Below are 17939 nucleotides of genomic sequence, written 5' to 3'. Positions count from 1 at the left end.
GATCTGTGATTGGTCTCATCTGGTTGTTTCTAATTAGGGGCCAATCACAGTTCACCTGCCCAGACTGTCTCGGTCTGAGACAAGCCTTTGTTATTCATTCCTTTTCTATCCTTAGCTAGCCTTCGATGAAATCCTTTCTTCTATTCTTTTAGTATAGTTTTAATATATTATAGATTGTAAAATAATAAAGCAAGCCTTCTGATACATGGAGTCAACTTTATCGTCTCTTCCCTCGTCCTGGGACCCTTGTGGACAATACCACACCTCTGCTTCTCAGCCTTGGGAATAATTGTGGTTGTTTTTTCCTGATCTCACCCCTTTGCAAGCAGGGACACCTTCCACTAGGTCGGGCTGCTTCAAACCACATCCAGCCTGGCCTGGAAAACCTCCAGGTTTGGGGCTGCCAGGGCATCTCTGGGAACCTGTGCCAGAGCCTCCCCACTCTCACGGGGAAGAATTTCTTCCCAATATTCCACTTAACCCTGTTCTCTGGCAATGGGAAGCCTTTCCCCCTTGTTCTGTCACTTCAGGGCTTTGTCCAAAGTGCCTCTCCAGTTCTTGGAGGCTCTTTAGGCTCTGGAAGGGGCTCTAAGGTCTCCCTGAAGCCTTCCCTTCTCCAGGCTGAACACCCTCAGCTCAGAGACCTCAGAGAAGCCTCAGGGAGGGTTTTGATGCCCCATGGAGACAACGGTGACAAACACAGATGTCACCCTGCTCCTGGAAGGGGGTGGCTGTGCTGAGGAGCACGGACTCCCCCTGCCCTTGCAGCCTCACCACCCCAGCCTGCTGAGGGAGAGGCCAAAGCCAGGGCAGAGGAAGAATTCCTGAAGGCACAAGGAAATCAGTAAAAACCAGTAAAATCAGTCAAAAGGTTTAATAATAAGCACCAGCACACCAAAGTGCTATCCCTGAGTGTGTGTTTGTGAGTGAGTGCAAGGGCATGTGACAAAATGACACAAGGTAAGGATAAAATGGAGGGTAAGGACAAAAAAGAAAAGGGCCTAACAGATTAGCAGCACTCAGACTTAACAGTACTTCAGTTATAGATTAGGCTTAGCCATTCAACAGAGGAATATCACTTAGCAGCATTTAACCTTATTTATGCCGGATAGTTCCGTCCAGGCCTGACCCGCTCAGATGTCTCAGGCACTGCCACACCTGAGAGAGCAGCATCGCTGCCACATTTGCCATGGCAGATGCAGACGTGTGTGCACACAGACAGACAGACAGACAGACAGGGTCAGTGCAAGGTGCCTGTGAGAGATTCCCCTGGCAGGCAGTGAAATGCTCCCTGCGGATCCCTTGGCATCTCCTCCCTGTGCCAAGGGCTGGGCCTCGAGCCCTGGGGGGATGGGCCCAGGAGCCGTCGGCGTTCGGGGATCAGCCGAGGGCAGCAGACGGGAGAGATCCCAGCCCGGAGAGGCCCCAGGGCCAGGGAGCTTCTGCTCAGAGCTGCTGGGCCAGGAGAGCTCCAAGGGTCTCCTTTTGGGCCGCTGCTCCCAGGGCCCCAAGGGATGGGCGTCACTCTCAGCCATGTTTCACCCTGGCCACACTTGGGGCCGGCAGCTCCTGTGACAGTGGGAGAGCAGGGATGCTGTGGCACTCAGGGGAGCACAGTCATTTCCAAGGCTGTGGATAAAACCCCAGGAGGTGGTTGGACAGCAGCAGCTCCTGGGAGCAGAGGGTGTTTCTGATCAGCGCCACAGGAGCTGAGCCCAGGGGCTGCTCCTCAAGGCTGAGGCCTCCCAAGCACGGATCAGAGCCCAGAGCGGGCTGGAAAGGGGCTGGGGATGCACCAGCACAGGGAGGGTGACCCTGTGGGGATTTATTGATCAGGAGACTCAAGGAATCTCTCAGCCACTGTCCCAGGGTCTCTCAGCAGTGCAGTGGAAGGGATCAGCAGGCTCAGAGCACTGTGTCCACAGAGGGAACATTTCTGTGGGCAATGTTCTCTTCTGGCTCCTCAAACACCCTGTGGATCGCCTTCCTTAGGGACTGCATGGAGGAGTGCTTCCTGCAGCTCTCCATGGAGCACTGTCTCCAGCAGCTCCCCATGGAGCAGGCTCTCTTCCAGCTCCCCACCAAGAAGTAGATGAAGGGTTTGATGCTGCTGGTGATGCAGGTGAGCAGGAAAACCACCTGGGAGGGCACAGCCGTGTAACCGAGCTGCTGCAGGAGAGACCAGAGGCTGAAGGGCAGACTGAAGAGTGCAACGAGGAAGATAACGATGTCAATTCCCTTGGGTGGCTGCTGCTGGGAGCCAGGCTTGAGATGAATGAAGAGGATTGTGCTGGAAATGACCATGGGTGCAGCAAAGAGGAAGAGGTTGAGGGCGTACATGGAGGTGAGAGCCACCTGGCATTGCTCCTGCTCATATGACTGGCACACGGAAGTCACCGTGGGATTGACAGCGGTGACCACAAAGAACAAGGCCCAGAAAAGGGAACTCATCACCACCCACAACAAGTGCTCGGAAAGTTGTCCAACGCAGAAAAAGAGGCAGAGGATGGACCTGCACCTCTCGATGCTGATGAACATCAGCTGGAACAGCCCCATGGTGTAGGTGAACAGTGACAGCTGGGAGAGCAGGCTCAAATACATTGGGGGCATTATAGCAGAGCAGGAAACCTCCTCCACAAGGAAGAGCAGTGTGGAGGGAACCATGAAGATGAGGAAGAGGAAGTCAATGGTGGCCTGGTTGAATGCCACAAAGTCAGTGATGGCATTAATTTGGAGGAGCCAGAGGAAAGCCCCGTTCCCAGCCAGCCCACAGAGACCAATGAGCAGGGTCACAAAGTGCATGGCCACGCTGGAGACAGTGATCTCACACTGACTAGGTCCGTCAGCTGGTGAGGTGAAAAGAGGGGTCACGGTGCTCACCTCCATGGATGGATGCTGGGCAGGCAGTGGGATGTGGCCCCTGGCTGTGGTCAGAGTGGATGGAGAGTCAGTGCTTGGAGAATCCAGGGATGGACCATGCAGCTCCTCAGCAGCTCCCTGCAGTGGGAAGGATTCAGTGGGGAGGAGTGAGATGTGCAGGGGAGGAGGGCAGTGGAAATGGTGGGGTGGGAGAGGGAGGTGGGAGGGTTGGGCTGTTTGGCAGGAGGCTGATAAATAAAATAGAGAATAAACATTATCAGTTCTTTGAAGTTGTTCAAAAGGAAAGTGGCCAAATTTGAAAGGGATGTGTTATAGATGGATAATGAGATTATTGGCTCTCACTGTTAAGGGATGAATAATGTATGAATATTAATAGAAGCTTTATTGATGTAAAATTATGTTATTGTAGGCTCTTGTTTAGATGTCCCATGTTCTCCCCATAGTCCCCTTCTCCCCCCTCTCCTTGTTGCCATCAAAGACCCTGAGTCATCTAGGACAGGGAGAAAGAAGGGGTGTACAAAAGTTTGTTGCTGGGGAGGGGGAGGTGCAGTATGACAACACCTGACCCTCCAGTCAAGTTGCAAGAAGGCAGGCTCCACCAATAAACACAAAGAAGGGCTGACAGACAGACTTTGGGAGGGGCCAGGTTTAGCTGATGCAACCCCTGGGGTATCAAAGGTGAAGCATTCATCTTGAAGATGAGGAAGTCGTGTGGTAGGCAGCGATGAGGGAAGCTCCCAGGCCTGCTTCTCCTTATTTAGTCCTTTTGTTGTATTTTTTGTTAAGGTTTAATAAACCTTTAAAAATTTTCAGAAGTGGGCAGTTGTTTCTCACAGGATATAAAGGCTGGCACACAGGATAACAAACATGGCAGGAACGAGTGCAGAAACAGATAAGGAGGCCTGCAGTTATTTTGGGGTTAATTCTGGAAGAAGAAGAAACAGTGCATGGCCAGAGGAACAGTTCAAGGCAAGGGCACATTTAATATGGCAGCCTTCCTTGAATATGACCACCAGAGCTACCCCTCTTAATAAATGTCCAGGATCACAGAAGGACTTGCAGGAGGAGGTGGATGCATGGAAATAAGTTCTAGGAAAATGGTGTTTGTGTACTAGATAAGAAAAACTTTCCAATACCTACATATGGTTATAATGGATGAATATCCTGTTGTAAAGTCTCACCATACAAAAAATACAAGAAGAGATCCATCTGTGTCCTCTGCAGGTAAAGAATTCCTGCTTCCTCATGCTTTGCTTTGTGTCAGAAAATTTGTTCTGGCCCTTTTCAGTATTAGGATAGAGACGGGATGCACAAGAGGAGAGAGAGGAGCTGGAGAGAGCACTGCAGTCACTGGGAGAGGGTGGCAGGAACAGAGCAGCTGCTGGAGGAGAGGAAGGTGGGGTAGGCAGGAAGGAAAACATTCCACTGACCTGTTCCCTGTGGGGCAGCAGTAGGCAAAGGGGTCAGTGCAGATCAGCGGCGCTTCCTGGTACCTCTTGCTCCTTTGGGATCCATGTCCTAAAGAGGCTCCTGGCAGGTCAGTGACATGAAGGAGAAAGTGCCCAGATCAACAGGAGCTCCCCACTCCCGTCCTGCTGGCTCCTCTCTCTATGCCCTGCCCTGCTGTTCTTTCGCAAGGCTTGGCGGGAAAGTCAGAAATTTAATCTTGGGTTACGTCAGAATTTCCCTTCATCTGTTTGACTTTTTTTCTGCCATAGAGGAAGTAGCTCAATGTGCAGATTTCTTTGAAGGGCTCCTCATTTCCTCCTGATTAGAAACTCTTCCAAATGGGACATTCTCTAATGCTTTCCCTCTCTCAGCAAGTTTCTACATTCATTTATCTGTCCGGAGGGGTCACTGTCCCTCCAGCAGCAGAGAACTGCTGGCAGTGCTGGGAGTGCTCTCAGCACTGTGCATACATCTGAGTGCTTCTCAGAATCAACTCCCATTCTGGGAAGAGGTCTGGGATCATTGCCAAAACCCTCCCGGGCCACAAGAAAGCAACCTGAGCTGAGAATTCCCATTTCTGTCATTCCAATGCAGGCTCACAGAGCCCAAAGGAAGGTCAGCTCTCAGTTGCTTGCAGCCAGGTTATCAGCACTTAGAGCCCACCCTAATTACTGCCAATGTCCCTGATGATGCAATGAAAGCTATTAGGGACCAGGTTTTGGGATGCTGTGATCCCCTTTCCAGCCCTTCATTAGGGCTCCTCCTCCTCCTTGTCAGACCTTAGAGCTCTTTTGTTTGTTTTTACCTGACCCCAACCCTCCGGGCAACCTATGCCAGGACCTCACCACCCGCACAGCGAGGGATTTTTCCCTAATATCCAATTTTAGCCCATTCTCTGTCAGTAGGAAGCCATTCTCCCTTGTCCTGTCACTCCATGCCCTTGTCCAAAGTCCCTCTCCAACTCTCCTGGTGCCCCATCAGCTCCTGGATCATGAAGTGTTTGCCCTTGAAAGGATTGGGCTGGTGAGGGGATGTGAGATTGCATAGCTGGGGACACAGACACGGTGTCAGCAGGGAGAGAGGTGACAGTTCTGGTCCCAGGGCCAGCAGTTTCCAGGAGGAGCATCCCAGATCCCTGAGGCACATGTCAGCCTGGCTAGGAATCATCTCACCCCAGCTTTCTAGGAATTCCTTGGAATTCACTGTAGGCTGCTGTCGGAATGCCAAGGGAGTGTAGATTACTCTAATGAAACCTGCAACTTTCTAAGGATTAAAGCCAAGAGAGGAGCATGGATTTTACCTCTTCTCAGAAGAGACGACATTGCTGAAATCCCAAATCATCCTCTGCTGTGTGCCAGTGCTCCACCTGAGCCACAGAATTGTTTATTGCATGAATCATCTTGGAAACTGTGTGGTGAAAGTGAAGTACCACTGAACTTGCAGTATTCAAGTGGGAAAACTAGATTTTAATCAGAAATCAAAGTTTCACAGCACATTTGTAGTGCAGGGGCCTAAGGATCCAGCCCAGGAAAGAGAGGGGGCAAGTTCAGGCAGTTAAAAAGACAAGATTTTGGGATTGGAGTTGCTTTTAAATGGAAGAGAAGCTGAGCTGGAGACAAAGTGCTTTGGGCATCGGTCTGGTTGCTGAGGCTCTCTCCTGTTGCTCATTTGCTGGGCAGAGTGAAGAGCAGGTGAGGAGCAGAGCCCTGATCCTGTGCCAGGCTCTGAAGCAGCTGCCTGTGTGTGAGAGCCCTGGAGAACACGAGGCAGCAGGAGAACAGGGGCTGTGGCAGGAGCTGGGACAGAGCCCGCGCCGGACACTGCTTGGGCTCACCCCGCGGGCTGCGCTCCCCTTTCCCAAGGGACCATTCCAGGGAACCTCCTGAAGATCCCGGCCCAGGGACAGCAGCTGGAGGGTGGGAGGTGAGGTGAGTGCGGTGTGGGGAAGTTCTCCAGGCTGCGGGAGGAAACAAGGTCAGACTCTTCTCTTCCACCTGAATCAGGGCCCCCTCATTGGGTGGAACGTGGTCATGGATTTTGGGGGCAGAATTGAGGTCTGTAGGGAATTAAAAGTTGGAAATACTGTGGGAAAAGGGAGGGAATATTGAAATTGGTGTAATGCTGAAGGAATCCAGCAGCTCAGTGATATCAACTGACACCTGAGAGTCCAGCTCAGATCCATCCCAAAGCCATTTGTTCTCTGATATCTCCATGGGCAATTCCTTTCTTCTCCAATTGTTTTCCTGCTCCAGCTCTGTCCTGTCCACATCCAGGCAGGAGGTATCTCCCTGGCTTTTGTGCCAGGCACACCACGCTAGGCTCCCACATCCTACTTGCTATCTGTCCTGTCCCTCACACCTCCCAGTGCTGCTCCACATGGAAGCTGTGGGTAGGAAAAGATGGGAAAGCCACGTTTGCGGGACAACCGCGTTGCTCAGGTGTCTCTGTTTGTCACCGCTCCATCTGTGTGAGGGGAGGAGAAGCAGCAGAGGTGTCACCATGAGCACTTTGTCCCCTGCCACAGAGGGAGCCAGCCCTGCCTGCTGGAGCCAGCCCAGTGGGATGGCATCCAAGGGGAGCTGGGATGAGGAGAGCCGCGACAACTGGAGCCAGTGTGCCAGCAGGCAGTGGAGCAAAGTGCCTGTCACGCTGCTGCTGCTGCTGTGCCTGTGTGGGATGGTGGGAATGGGGCTGTGCTCTGGCTCCTTGGCCAAGAGCAGTGCCCTCCCTCTGATTTACTGCCTGGCTGGGAGCTGTGCAAAGGAATTCACTCCTCTGTTAGTGTTCCCTTCCAGAGAGCTTTTGAGGATGTGCCACAGCCAGGGAATAAGGACAACACAGTGGAATTATCATCAAGTGGAATCATCATGAAATATAGGCATTGTAAAATAGAGCCATAAAATATCCAGAGTTAGAAGGGGCCCACAAGGATCATGGAGTTGTGTAGGTTTTACCCTCTGGAATAGGCCCAGGTAAACCTGAGTGGGGACGAACATGCAACACATAAAAATCATGCTGCTGGCTGTTAATCAAAGTTTACTATGTTCTTAACTCTGTAATAAAAAGATGTATTAGCATGTTTTGAATTGGAAGATTCTAAATGGAACACAACATTGGCAGCATATGAGGAATCAGTCATGATTTTATGTTGTTCCTGTGAAAATAACTGAATGGTATATCAGATGGCAGCCCAATCTAAAATCTGCACAGAGGCAGAGGCATCCTTTAACATTAATACCCTTTTATGACATTGGGCAGAGTCACCTCCATGCCAAATCACTGCAGCTTTGTTGGTTTTGCTGGATGCATCTGTGAAAACTGTCCGTTGACAGGGGTCAGTGCTGCAGTGACGCTTTCCATACAGGATGAGGTTACCCATATCTGTCCATAAATGATGTGAGGGACAATGGATGGATAATTGCCAAGAAAATTTTGCAAGCATGATTTGAAAATTGGCGTCCTCTGGTAGTAGCCATGCCAAATTATCTTTACCTGCAGGTATGTAGATGGTATGTGGATCCTGGCCATTGAGAGTTTGTAGTCGCTCTCTACCTTTCTTAACTAAATATGAGAACATATCATTAACAGTGCGCACAGTCTTTGTTGCTGTGTAAGGTAAGCATAACCAGTCTAACACATGCAGAGGGTCTTTATCATTAAGAAACCATTGAAACAAAACAGCTGAAGGTTGAAATTTGCTAGCAGTTATAGCAAGGTACACAGGTTTGTCAGGATCCCATCTCCAATTCTGTCAGTTTTCTATTGCTTGAGCACAGTGTGCAAGGGCAGTTTTAGCTTCTGGGGTCAGTTGTCAAAGTGCGTACAGGTGGGGATATCTTCTGAGTAAGTCAAATAAAGGGTGTAAGAGCTCTATAGACAAATACAAACCAGGACACAACCAATTTAAGGAACCTAGCAGTTTCTGTAATTCATTTAAAGTTAGGGTGTCTTTAACACAAAGCCTTAAAGACTGAGGGTTGATGGTCTGTTGAGTAATTCTCCATCCTAGATAATGCCATGGGGACTCATGATGAGTCCTGCCTTTTGAATTGCCTGCATGACAGCTACCTGAATAGAACATAAAATGGATTGATCATGAGCTGTGAATAAAATGTCATCCATATAGTGATATATGGCTGCAGTAGGAAATTTATGACAAACAGGCTGTAGGGCAAGATTGACTACCCTTTGGCATATAGTTGGGCTGTTACACCTGCCTTGTGGCAAGACAGTCCAGTGAAATCTCTTCATTGGTTCTGTGTGAATAAGGCCGGCACAGAAAAGGCAAACTGAGGTGCATGATCAGGATGTAGAGGAATGGTAAAAAAAGTTTTTTAGGTCTAAAATTACTAAGGGCTTATTGAGGGAAATAATTGTGGGTGGTGGAAGCCCAGGCTGCAGAGCCGCCGTAGGTTCAATAATTGCATTTATTACCCCTAGATCCTGTAATAATCGTCACTTGCCATTTTGCTTAGGTATACAGAATATAGGGGTGTTCCAGGGGCTAGAAGATGGACTGATATGGCCTAAGGACAAGTGTTCTTCCATAAGGGGTTTTAAATTTAGTAGCTGTTCCTTTCCTAGGCGCTGTTGGTCAACCCACACAGGGTCTTCAGTCCGCCGTGTGAACTTACATGTGTCCAGTACTTGATTTTGGAACGGCTGATCAATGGCCCCTATGAAAATTGTCCCAGAACATCTCTTCCCCATAATGTGCATGGTATAGAGGCAATGCATGGGGCAGTCCAGGCAGTTTTCCCATCAGGGCCAAGGACAAGCCAAAGGTGAGTGCTCTGTCTAGGGTGCTGCATCCCTCCCATCCCAATTAGGGATGATGCACAGCTGATTGTGGGCCAATTACTAGGCCATTCATTACTTTTAATGATAGAGCCATCAGCTCCCCTATTAACAAGCCCTTTAAATTTTTTGCCATCTAACATAGTGAATGTTAAAGTTGGCTGAGCTGTTGTAATAGAGCTTGTCCGGAAAATCTGTGGCTGCCCTGTGCTGCCAAAGTTATCCGTGGCATGTTTGCCCTTGCCACTAGGGGTTTTGTTGGAGAAGGGAATAAGTTGACCTCAGATATAAAGCAGGGTGGCATGGGGGTCCGTAGTATAATCTGTATTTCGCCCTCATAATCTGATCAATAACTCCAGGCAGTACAAAAAGTCCAAGCCTGGTGGCGGAGGAACACCCTATTAACAAAGCATGAGTGTTATTACCAAGAGGTCCCCAGACTCCAGTAGGAGCTAAATGTACCAAAGATGTCATTAGACTAATGGATTCTCTGGAGGCAAGATCCAGCCTGGCACTGCCTGCAGTTGTAGGCAGGAGCTCGCTTGCTAAAACTCGTCTCACATTTTTTTTTGATTCTCCGGGGCACACAGACCGGCCCCCAGCTGGAAGTTCCCTGGCTGTGTAGAATTCCAATTCACGGGGTACTGGGAGTGGCAGTCAACAGCCCAATGCTTTCTCCTTCCACACCTGGGACAACCTTTAGATGGTATTTTTATCCCATCCCCTTGTTGAGTGTAATCCTTTTTGAGATGACCCATCGAAACACATTTAAAACAGACCCTCACCCGCGTGTCTGAACATGGAAGTGCGTGGTTAAAATCACTGCCAGAGAATTAGTGTTATAAGCAGTAGTTCCCACATTTTGGTATGCTCTGACCATATCTGCTATGTCACAAGTATGTGGGTTATGAACAGCGAGCAATGCTTTTCTACAATCTTTGTTTGCATTTGTAAAAGCAAGCAGCTGCAACAGAATAACTCTGGCCTCAGCACTGTTGACCTGCCAGAAGAGCACAGCTTGCAGTCTGTCCAGGAACTGCATTAATAACTCTGCTGGAGCCTGTAAAATCTTAGCAAAAGACAGGTTAGAATCGATACCTGTCCCTGGGAGTTGCCACAGGGCCTGCAGGGCGAGGCAAGTAATGATATCACATGTATCACACGGGTGGCTTGCCTGCACTGCACGGACTGCAGAGGGACCCTCTCCGGTCAGCTGCACAACAGCGACTGGGGCATTTCTATCCTGAAGCGCTCCCACCTGGGCTGTACACAGCTCTCAGTAATCTGACCCAGACTGCAAACTGAGTACCAGTTAGGATCATTTTCATTATGCTCTTCCATTATGCTTTTCGTGGGGAGTGAGGATGTACATGGTCCTGATGGATTGTAGGTAGCTTAGGGTGTGATGGGAGGATGCGCCGCTTTCTTTTACTAGTGCCCTCAGATCTCTAATTACTTTATAGTCTAGCTCCTGATATGCTGGCCAATGGTTCGGCTCGGGCTGGGCAGGCTGTAATGACCACCAAATTGCCCTCCTTCACGGCAGCTTCCTGCCATTTTTGCCAGTGCTGGACTACTGCATCGCCATCTAGGGCAGGAAGTGAGCTGCCGCCCACTTGTGAGATGAGAGTTCCATGCTGAGGGGTCCTGCCATGCAAGAATTTTTATCAGGGTAAGGTAGTCCTGCAGGACCTCGGTTGATCTGGGGGTAAGGCAATTCTGCAGGGTCTGGATTAATCTCGGGATCGTATAGGGGTTCTGGGGGCACTGAGGGTTCGGGGGAATTAATGTCTGAAGCTGCGAAATGGCCAACATTCACATGACTTCCTTTGATGGCCGCCATGATTGTCCCCCATGAGTGAGGTGGCTGCAAGCTTCGGCATCGCCACCCCTGGCGATATCAAAAGGCTCTGCTGTATTGCTTGCCAGGTTGCTGATCAAAGGGGCCACTAAAGGGAAAATCTTTATTTTGATTAGACACCCAGCCCAGCAAGGTCCTTAGTTTCACATCAGCCATATTAATCGATTGCTGATTGTCATCGTTTGAGCCTGGCGCAATGCCAGTGCCCCCATGAGAATACCTCTTTCCCTGGTATCTATTGTGAGATGTGATCAGAGACAGAGCAGAGCAGGCTCCAACTTAAGATTGAAAGGAAAAAAATAACTTTTTTAAAAGTAAAAAGAAAAAACTAAAACTACAAAGAAAAACACACAGAACACACAGAACACAGGATGAAAACCTTCCAAATTTCTTCCTCCTCCCCCCACCAAATTTCCAATTCCATTACCACCCTTTAGATAATCAATTCTCAATTCCTTGAGAAGAGAGGAGTCCCTCTTGCACCACAGACTTCCCCAGGAAACAGTCGAAACTTCTCGTGTTTCCATGTCACATGTGGCACTGCCCGGAGAACATTTTGCCATGGTGACTTCTTCCTTCCATGTCCAGTACTCTCACCACTGCACATGGACCAGAGCTGCTTCTAGGGTTTTTCCCTTTAAGGATGCTTTGTCCAGTTCCAAAAAGAGCACAGTCCCTTTCCTTTTGGGACACCTGTCCCCCCCAAATTCCACCCCCTGGGGCCGAGGGGTCTCTTGAACAGAGATCATCTTCCTCTTCTTCGAAGACGGAGGGCACTACCACCACCCTTCTCACCCGTCGTCTCTGTTCACACACTCTCACATCACCGCACTCTCCTGGCTCTGAGCCATTGCCTCCCCCTAGAAGGCAGTCTCTGTGTTACAGGAACTCAAGGGTTCTGTCATGGCTATCTAAGAAAAGTCCAGCCAAAGGCCACTCCATCATCTCCTCCCACCTAGGATTCTTCTCAACATCCTCTCAGTCTCCTCAACTTCAGGAGGAATCAGCATTTGCAAGGTTCTCATCCTCCCCAGAAGGGTTAAAAGTCCCAGGCTCTGCCGCTTTGGTTCATGAACTCCCACGCCTGGCTGCCCTGCTGGGCACCCCCCCCTTCTCCTTCATGGTGGCTGCGCTATCACCGGCACAGGCTGCTCTCTCCCTCTCTCCCTCCCTCCAGCAGGGGGGGAATGGATTATGGCTGCCAGAAGCCTTGCAATGTTCTCCTCCACCCTTCAGCCCAGGCATGGCTCCCCCCCCCCCCGCCCAGCTCGGAGCTGGGCAGGGAGGGTCTGCTCAGTCCCAAACCGGAACTCAAAAGGAAATTCCCCTGAGGGTTCACAGCTTTTAACCCCCTGTGTTCTCAGAGCCGTATCCATGCCCTCAGTGGACAAACCAGATGCCGATATTAAAATCTGAACACCGATTGGCTTGATCACACCATCACAAAAACTTCATTTCCTCTCAAACCATGACACTGATGTAGGAGCTGCCTTACCTAGCCCAAGCTCCTGCTTTGTTCCAGGGATATTCCACCTCCAGTACATTCTCCCACACGCCTACTCACCCCCTAGGACAGGTTGATGCACTTTTAAATTCCTGAGTTCCTTCCTGAACTTCTCTTGGATCCTTCCTCAGATACTTTTCCCAGACTCTTCTCGGCTGGTTCCTTGACCTAGTGGAAGCTGCTTACTGGACTGGACAGCACATCCTGTGCTGCCTTTAGAGGTCCCAATTGAGGCCTGCCATTTGTAGCACTTGGAACAAAGCAACACAGACCCCCTTATGCATCCGAATGAGATCGTTTCATTGTAAAAATCAGCCACCGTTTCATTGTAAAAATCAGCCACTGTTTATGCCTTTAATCTCGAACTGGCATAATGGAAACCAAACTGAGGCCAAACAGAATTTAACAGAAGGAGGGCACCCATTGGCTGGCTCAGCTGCAGTGCTGCTGACCCCCTGTCCTACCATCCAATCAGCTTCCTGCTCGTACGCTGTCCACATGTTCCCCCAGCCAATCACAATCTCACTCCCATCTGACTGACCCGCGCTCCTGACTGCCTCTCAGCCCTCAGGCGCTTCCCATCCGCCCAGCCTGCAGCTGTGCCTTTCCCTCAGGGTCTTCTGGTGAGCGCAAGCATTATTACTTCAACATGTAACCCCATGTCCTACAGTCAGTTGTACCACATTAGAATCAAACAGAAACCATGAATCCAAATCTGACTGAGGGGTGGTTACAGAATGACAAAGATCAGGACAGGCTGGGCTGGGGCAGAAGCTGCTGTGCAGAGTGGCTGTGCAGCTCCTGCTGAGGGTGGCCAGGTTCAGGATGGAGGGGGTCAAGGGATTCCTTGGGCATTGATGCTGGGGAACCAGAGGATGGAGGGGCCCATTCTGCAGAAGAGCAGCACAACCCCCTGATCTCTGTGCAGTTAAATGGTCCAAGCATCTGGTGATGGGAATTTCCATATTCCATGTACTTTCTGGTACAGACACAAGAGTTCAGTGGAGTTCACTATCAACCCTGAACTTTACACACAAGGATTCAGTTCTGGAATTCAAGAATGTGACAAATTCCCACTGAGAGGATAAGGGAATGTTGCTGTCCCTCCCTAGCTCTGCAGCCCCACCTGGTGTCCCTTCCCATCAGCTGGGAATGCAGGGCTGGCTCTGCTGGACAGAAGGGGAAGGATGCTCCCTGTGATCCCAACCCCTCTCCTGCCATCTAGAGGCACCCAGCCCCACAGGGATTTGGGAAATCCCAACCACTCCGTATCACAGGACAGGCAAGAGCTCCCTGAAAACACCATGAAACTCATCTGCTGAGCCCAAGGAGATGGAGTTCATTCCCTGGGGCAGAGGCCATGAGGGTCATTCCATGGGGAATAGAGCTGGGGAACAGCACTGAGCCCAGCTGCACTGCTTGGATCCAGGAGGGAGGAGGAAAGCCATGCTCCAGTGTGCTCCCTGCAGAGCATTCTACAAAAATCACCCAAGGCAGTGCTTGTGCTCCCTTCTCCTGCAGGAATACAGCACCACAGAGAGGGTGATCCTGTGGATATTGATCAATCAGGAGGCCCAAGGAAGCCTTCAGCCAGTTTCCTGGGTTTCTTCAGCAGAGCAGGGGAAGGGATCAGCTGGCTCAGACCCCCATGTCCATGGCAGGATCACCACCGTCGGCATTCTTTTCTTCTGGCTCCTCAAAAATCCTCTGGAGGGAGAGCCGGAGGGACCCCATGGAGCAGGGCCTCCTGCACCTCCCCATCAAGAAGTAGATGAAGGGTTTGATGGTGCTGTGGATGCAGGTGAGCAGGAAAACAATCTGTGAGGACACAGCGACGTAACCGAGCTGCTGCAGGAAATTGCAGAGGCTGAGAAGGAGAGTGAAGAGCACAATGATGAAGAGAACGATGTCGCGCCTCTTGGGTTGCTGCTTCTGGGAGCCCTGCTTGGCATTAATTAAATCGATTGTGCTGGAAATGAGCAGGGGTGCAGCCAAGAAGAGCAGGATGAGGGTGTACATGGAAATGAAAGCAGCCCAGCAGTGCTCCTGCTGGTGTGCTGGGCACAGGAATGTCACTGAGGGAATGACAGTGAAGAGAGAAAAGAAGGCCCAGTACTGGGCACTGTCCAGCACCCACCACAGGTGCTCAGGGAGGTCGCGGCGGCAACAGAAGTTCCAGATCTCACGCATATACAGTATCTTGTTGCTGCGCATCAGCCAGAGCAGTGCCCAGTAGTGGGAGACCACTGACAGCTGGAAAAGGAAGTTCATGTACATCAAGGGCATGATAAGAGAGCAGGACACATCCTCCACCAGGAAGAGGAGGGCAGAGGGCACTGCAAAGAGGAGAATGAGGAAGTCCATGACAGCCAGGTCAAAGATTCCAGCGTTCCCGCTTTTTTTCAGGTTGAGGAGGTAGAGCACAGCCCCGTTCCCGGCCAGACCACAGAGGCAGATGAGCAGTGTCACACTGTGTGTGGCCATGGTGGTAACATCTGTGTCACACAGATCGTCTCCTTCAGTGGGTGAGGTGGCAGGTGGGGACACGGTGGTCACCTCCATGGATGGACGCTGGGCAGGCAGTGGGATGTGGCCCCTGGCTGTGGTCAGAGTGGATGGGGAGTCAGTGCTTGGAGAATCCAGGGGTGGACCATGTGGCTCCTCAGCAGCTCCCTGCAGTGGGAAGGATTCAGTGGACAGAAGTGAGATGTGCAGGGGAGGAATGCAGTGGACATGGTGGAACAGGGAGGTGGGAGGGCTGGGCTGGTGTGCTGAGTATTGAAAAATAACAGATTTTAAACTCTTGCAGTTGCTTAAAGACTAAAAGGGAAAATAGATAAAAGGATGTAAAGATGTTGACCCAGGGTGATAAATATGGCAGGAACCAGTGCAGAAACAGATTTGGAGGTCCACAGTATTTTTCTGTCACGTTCTGTGACAAGCAGCAAGAGCACATGGCCAAAGGAAAAGTTCGAGGCAAGGTCACCTTTAATATCATAGAACTCAGTGAATACAACCATCAGAAGCCCCTTTCAATGAAACTCCAGGGCCATCAAACAATTCCCAGTAGGAAGTGGATGCATGGAAATGAGTTCTAGGAAAATGGTGTTTATGTACTAAAGAAGAAAAACTTTTTAATATATGGTTATAATGTTGTATTATATTGTTGTAAACAGTAGAACACTGTTGTAATGTCTCACAACACACAGAAAAATAAGGAGGGATCATTCTGTGAGTCTTGCTGCCTAATACTTCCCTCGATAACACCCTTAGTTGATGTTAGGAACTTTATTCTGTCTGATTTGGGTATCACTCCTCATCCATCCCATCCCATCCCATGCCATGCCATCTCAATGGTTTCCCAGTCCGTGGCCACTCCCTGGCTGTAGGTGTGCCCTGTTGGGCTCTGCTGCTGTCCAGTGGGAGATTTGGGATTGGTGGCACCCAGAGCCCTCCTGCCCCCTCCAGCCCCTGTCTGCCTGGTGCCTTGGGCTGGCTCCCTAGAACAGAGGCCAGACAAGATGAACACAATAAAAGGAGGCATTGATGAAAGGCCTTCAAAAGGTTCCCCTGGGCACTCAAAGCCTCCGAGAGGGACTACACCCAAAATGGACAATGGCCATGAGTTTTTCAGACAGAGATAAGTTTGGTCCATTTACAAATCAGGGGTTAATCCTCCAATTACAGCTTCAGGTCATGAAGTCATTTAGCCCCAGGTTGTCCACCCCCAATTCACTTCTGTCTGTACTTTTCTGGGCCTGAGGCAGTAGGATGTCCTTGAACTGCAGGCCTAGAGGGATTGTTTTGTCTGACCAACATGTGAGGACAGTTAACTAACACTTTCCATGGAGTTTAGAGTTATGCACCAATGCAGTACAGGATATGAAAAATAGCAAGGCTAAAATCCTAAGGCATCATGCCTCCCTTTGACATCCTCTGGAAATTCCCCCCAGGCTGCTTTCCCCTCCAGACATCCCTGCTCCTCTCCTGGCCCACTCAGGACCCCCAGCAGTGTTTCTGCTCCTCCTGGCAATTCCATGTTTCTCCAGCCCAATGAACAGCAGTGGAGCCATCCCTCTGTGGCCTCTTGTTTCTGTCCAAAGGAGGTTGGGGGGCTGGACAGCAGGGATGGAGCTGGGCAGGGGCATCTCCAAGAGAAGCAGTGCCCCAAAGCCTTACAGAGCAGCCTGGGGTGAGCAGCCCGTGGTGAGGGACTGGAGCCTCAGGCCCGGGGCTGGGAGGGATGGGAAGGATGGGAGGTGGGTGGGCTGCATGGGGAGTGGGGTGGGAGGGTGGTGTGGGAGGGGTGGGACATGATGGAGCTGCTGGAAAGGTGTGGGATGTGGTGGGGCTGGAGAGAAGGTGTGGGATGTGGTGGGGCTGGTGACCTCAGGGAAGCCCAAGGGAGGGAGGTGATGTCCCTGGAGCTCATGGTGACAAACACAGGTGTCACCCTGCTCCTGGAAGGGGGAGGCTGTGCCGAGGACCACGGCCTCCTCCTCTCCTTGCTGCTGCACCACCTGAGCCTGCTGAGGGAGCAGCTGAAGGCAGTGGAGAGGAAGAATTTCTGAAGGCAGAGAGACCTTTGCACCTGGCTCACAAAATTAAAAATTAAAGATCTCTGGGGAGATCTTTGCTGTGACACTCACAGAGCACTCAGGGTGGGGAATGCTGAGCCCCTGGGCCATCGTGTCTGTGCCAGCCCAGCTCTGGGCACTGGGGATCATGGCTGCTCCAGGGAGCACAAGCCATGGCTGTGTCCCCTCATACATCTAGATGTTTAAGTAACCCCGCCAAAATATGTTGGACTGCTAACAATTTTAAGTCAAAATTGTGAACATATTGGAAATATAATTGCCATAGATAGGTTCAAAGGAGCAGGAACTTTTAGGCATTTTTATACACTATGATATCCAAGACTTTTTATAGATACTCCCAAAAGTGCTCCCAGTTTTTTACATCATGGGTAAGGTGTTTTGTTTATTTTAATTACTACCACAATATGCCGTATCTCTTAGTTTATTATATAACCTGTGATTTATTCCATCTAAACAATGTTTTAATTAATTTGATGTCCTGGTTAGACAATTCCCAAAAATTAAGTTTTCTGAGGTGTCCAAGCCAAGGAAATGGCTCCCTTATTGCCTTGCAATTTATCTCTTGCAATTAATCAATTAAGTCTTCTGGAATGTATAGTCATCTGAATTCCTAATTCTCTCAAGATATCATTCTTATTCTATGATGTCCAATTAAATTTTATTTATATGAAAACCATTAAAAATACTTTTTTGAATTTTGTTCTTCTACTGTTGATTAAGTTCTTTAAGGGATATGGGTAGACAAACTTTTCTACTGACACTCAGCCAACACAGATCAAAATCAAAACCTGAAAAAAAAAACCCACAGTCAAATATGCCTTGACTAATTAAACATAGTTCATTATGAAAT

General features: G+C 50.0%; 3 protein-coding genes and 1 pseudogene across 5 annotated transcripts in view; 2 read left to right on the top strand and 2 right to left on the bottom strand.

Moving 5' to 3' along the window:
• LOC108963099 (mas-related G-protein coupled receptor member D-like) overlaps positions 1-17939 on the top strand; it is an 84613-nt gene that overhangs the window by 8997 nt on the left and 57677 nt on the right.
• Positions 1-17939, bottom strand: part of LOC103822246 (proto-oncogene Mas-like) — a 53431-nt gene that overhangs the window by 23373 nt on the left and 12119 nt on the right. The gene's annotated exons all lie outside the window — the stretch shown is intronic.
• Positions 860-17939, bottom strand: part of LOC103822240 (mas-related G-protein coupled receptor member D-like) — a 37075-nt gene continuing 19995 nt past the window's right edge. Inside the window, exons 1-2 of one of the 2 annotated variants that reach the window (XM_050975016.1) lie at positions 4311-4396; positions 860-2997 (exon numbers count right to left, since the gene is read on the bottom strand). In XM_050975016.1, the coding sequence (XP_050830973.1) occupies positions 1906-2886 (981 nt within the window). In that variant the 5' untranslated portion in view covers positions 2887-2997; positions 4311-4396 and the 3' untranslated portion in view covers positions 860-1905. Of the gene's footprint in view, positions 2998-4310; positions 4397-17939 lie in introns of those variants that run through there. The other variant, XM_050975017.1, reaches the window with a different exon arrangement.
• LOC115485413 (uncharacterized) overlaps positions 6298-17939 on the top strand; it is a 34624-nt pseudogene continuing 22982 nt past the window's right edge.

This window comes from Serinus canaria, chromosome 5, assembly GCF_022539315.1.
Source record: "Serinus canaria isolate serCan28SL12 chromosome 5, serCan2020, whole genome shotgun sequence".
Classification (NCBI taxonomy): Eukaryota; Metazoa; Chordata; class Aves; order Passeriformes; family Fringillidae; genus Serinus; species Serinus canaria.
The sequence above is the reverse complement of the archived record's forward strand: the minus strand, read 5'-3'. Positions and strand labels throughout refer to the sequence as shown.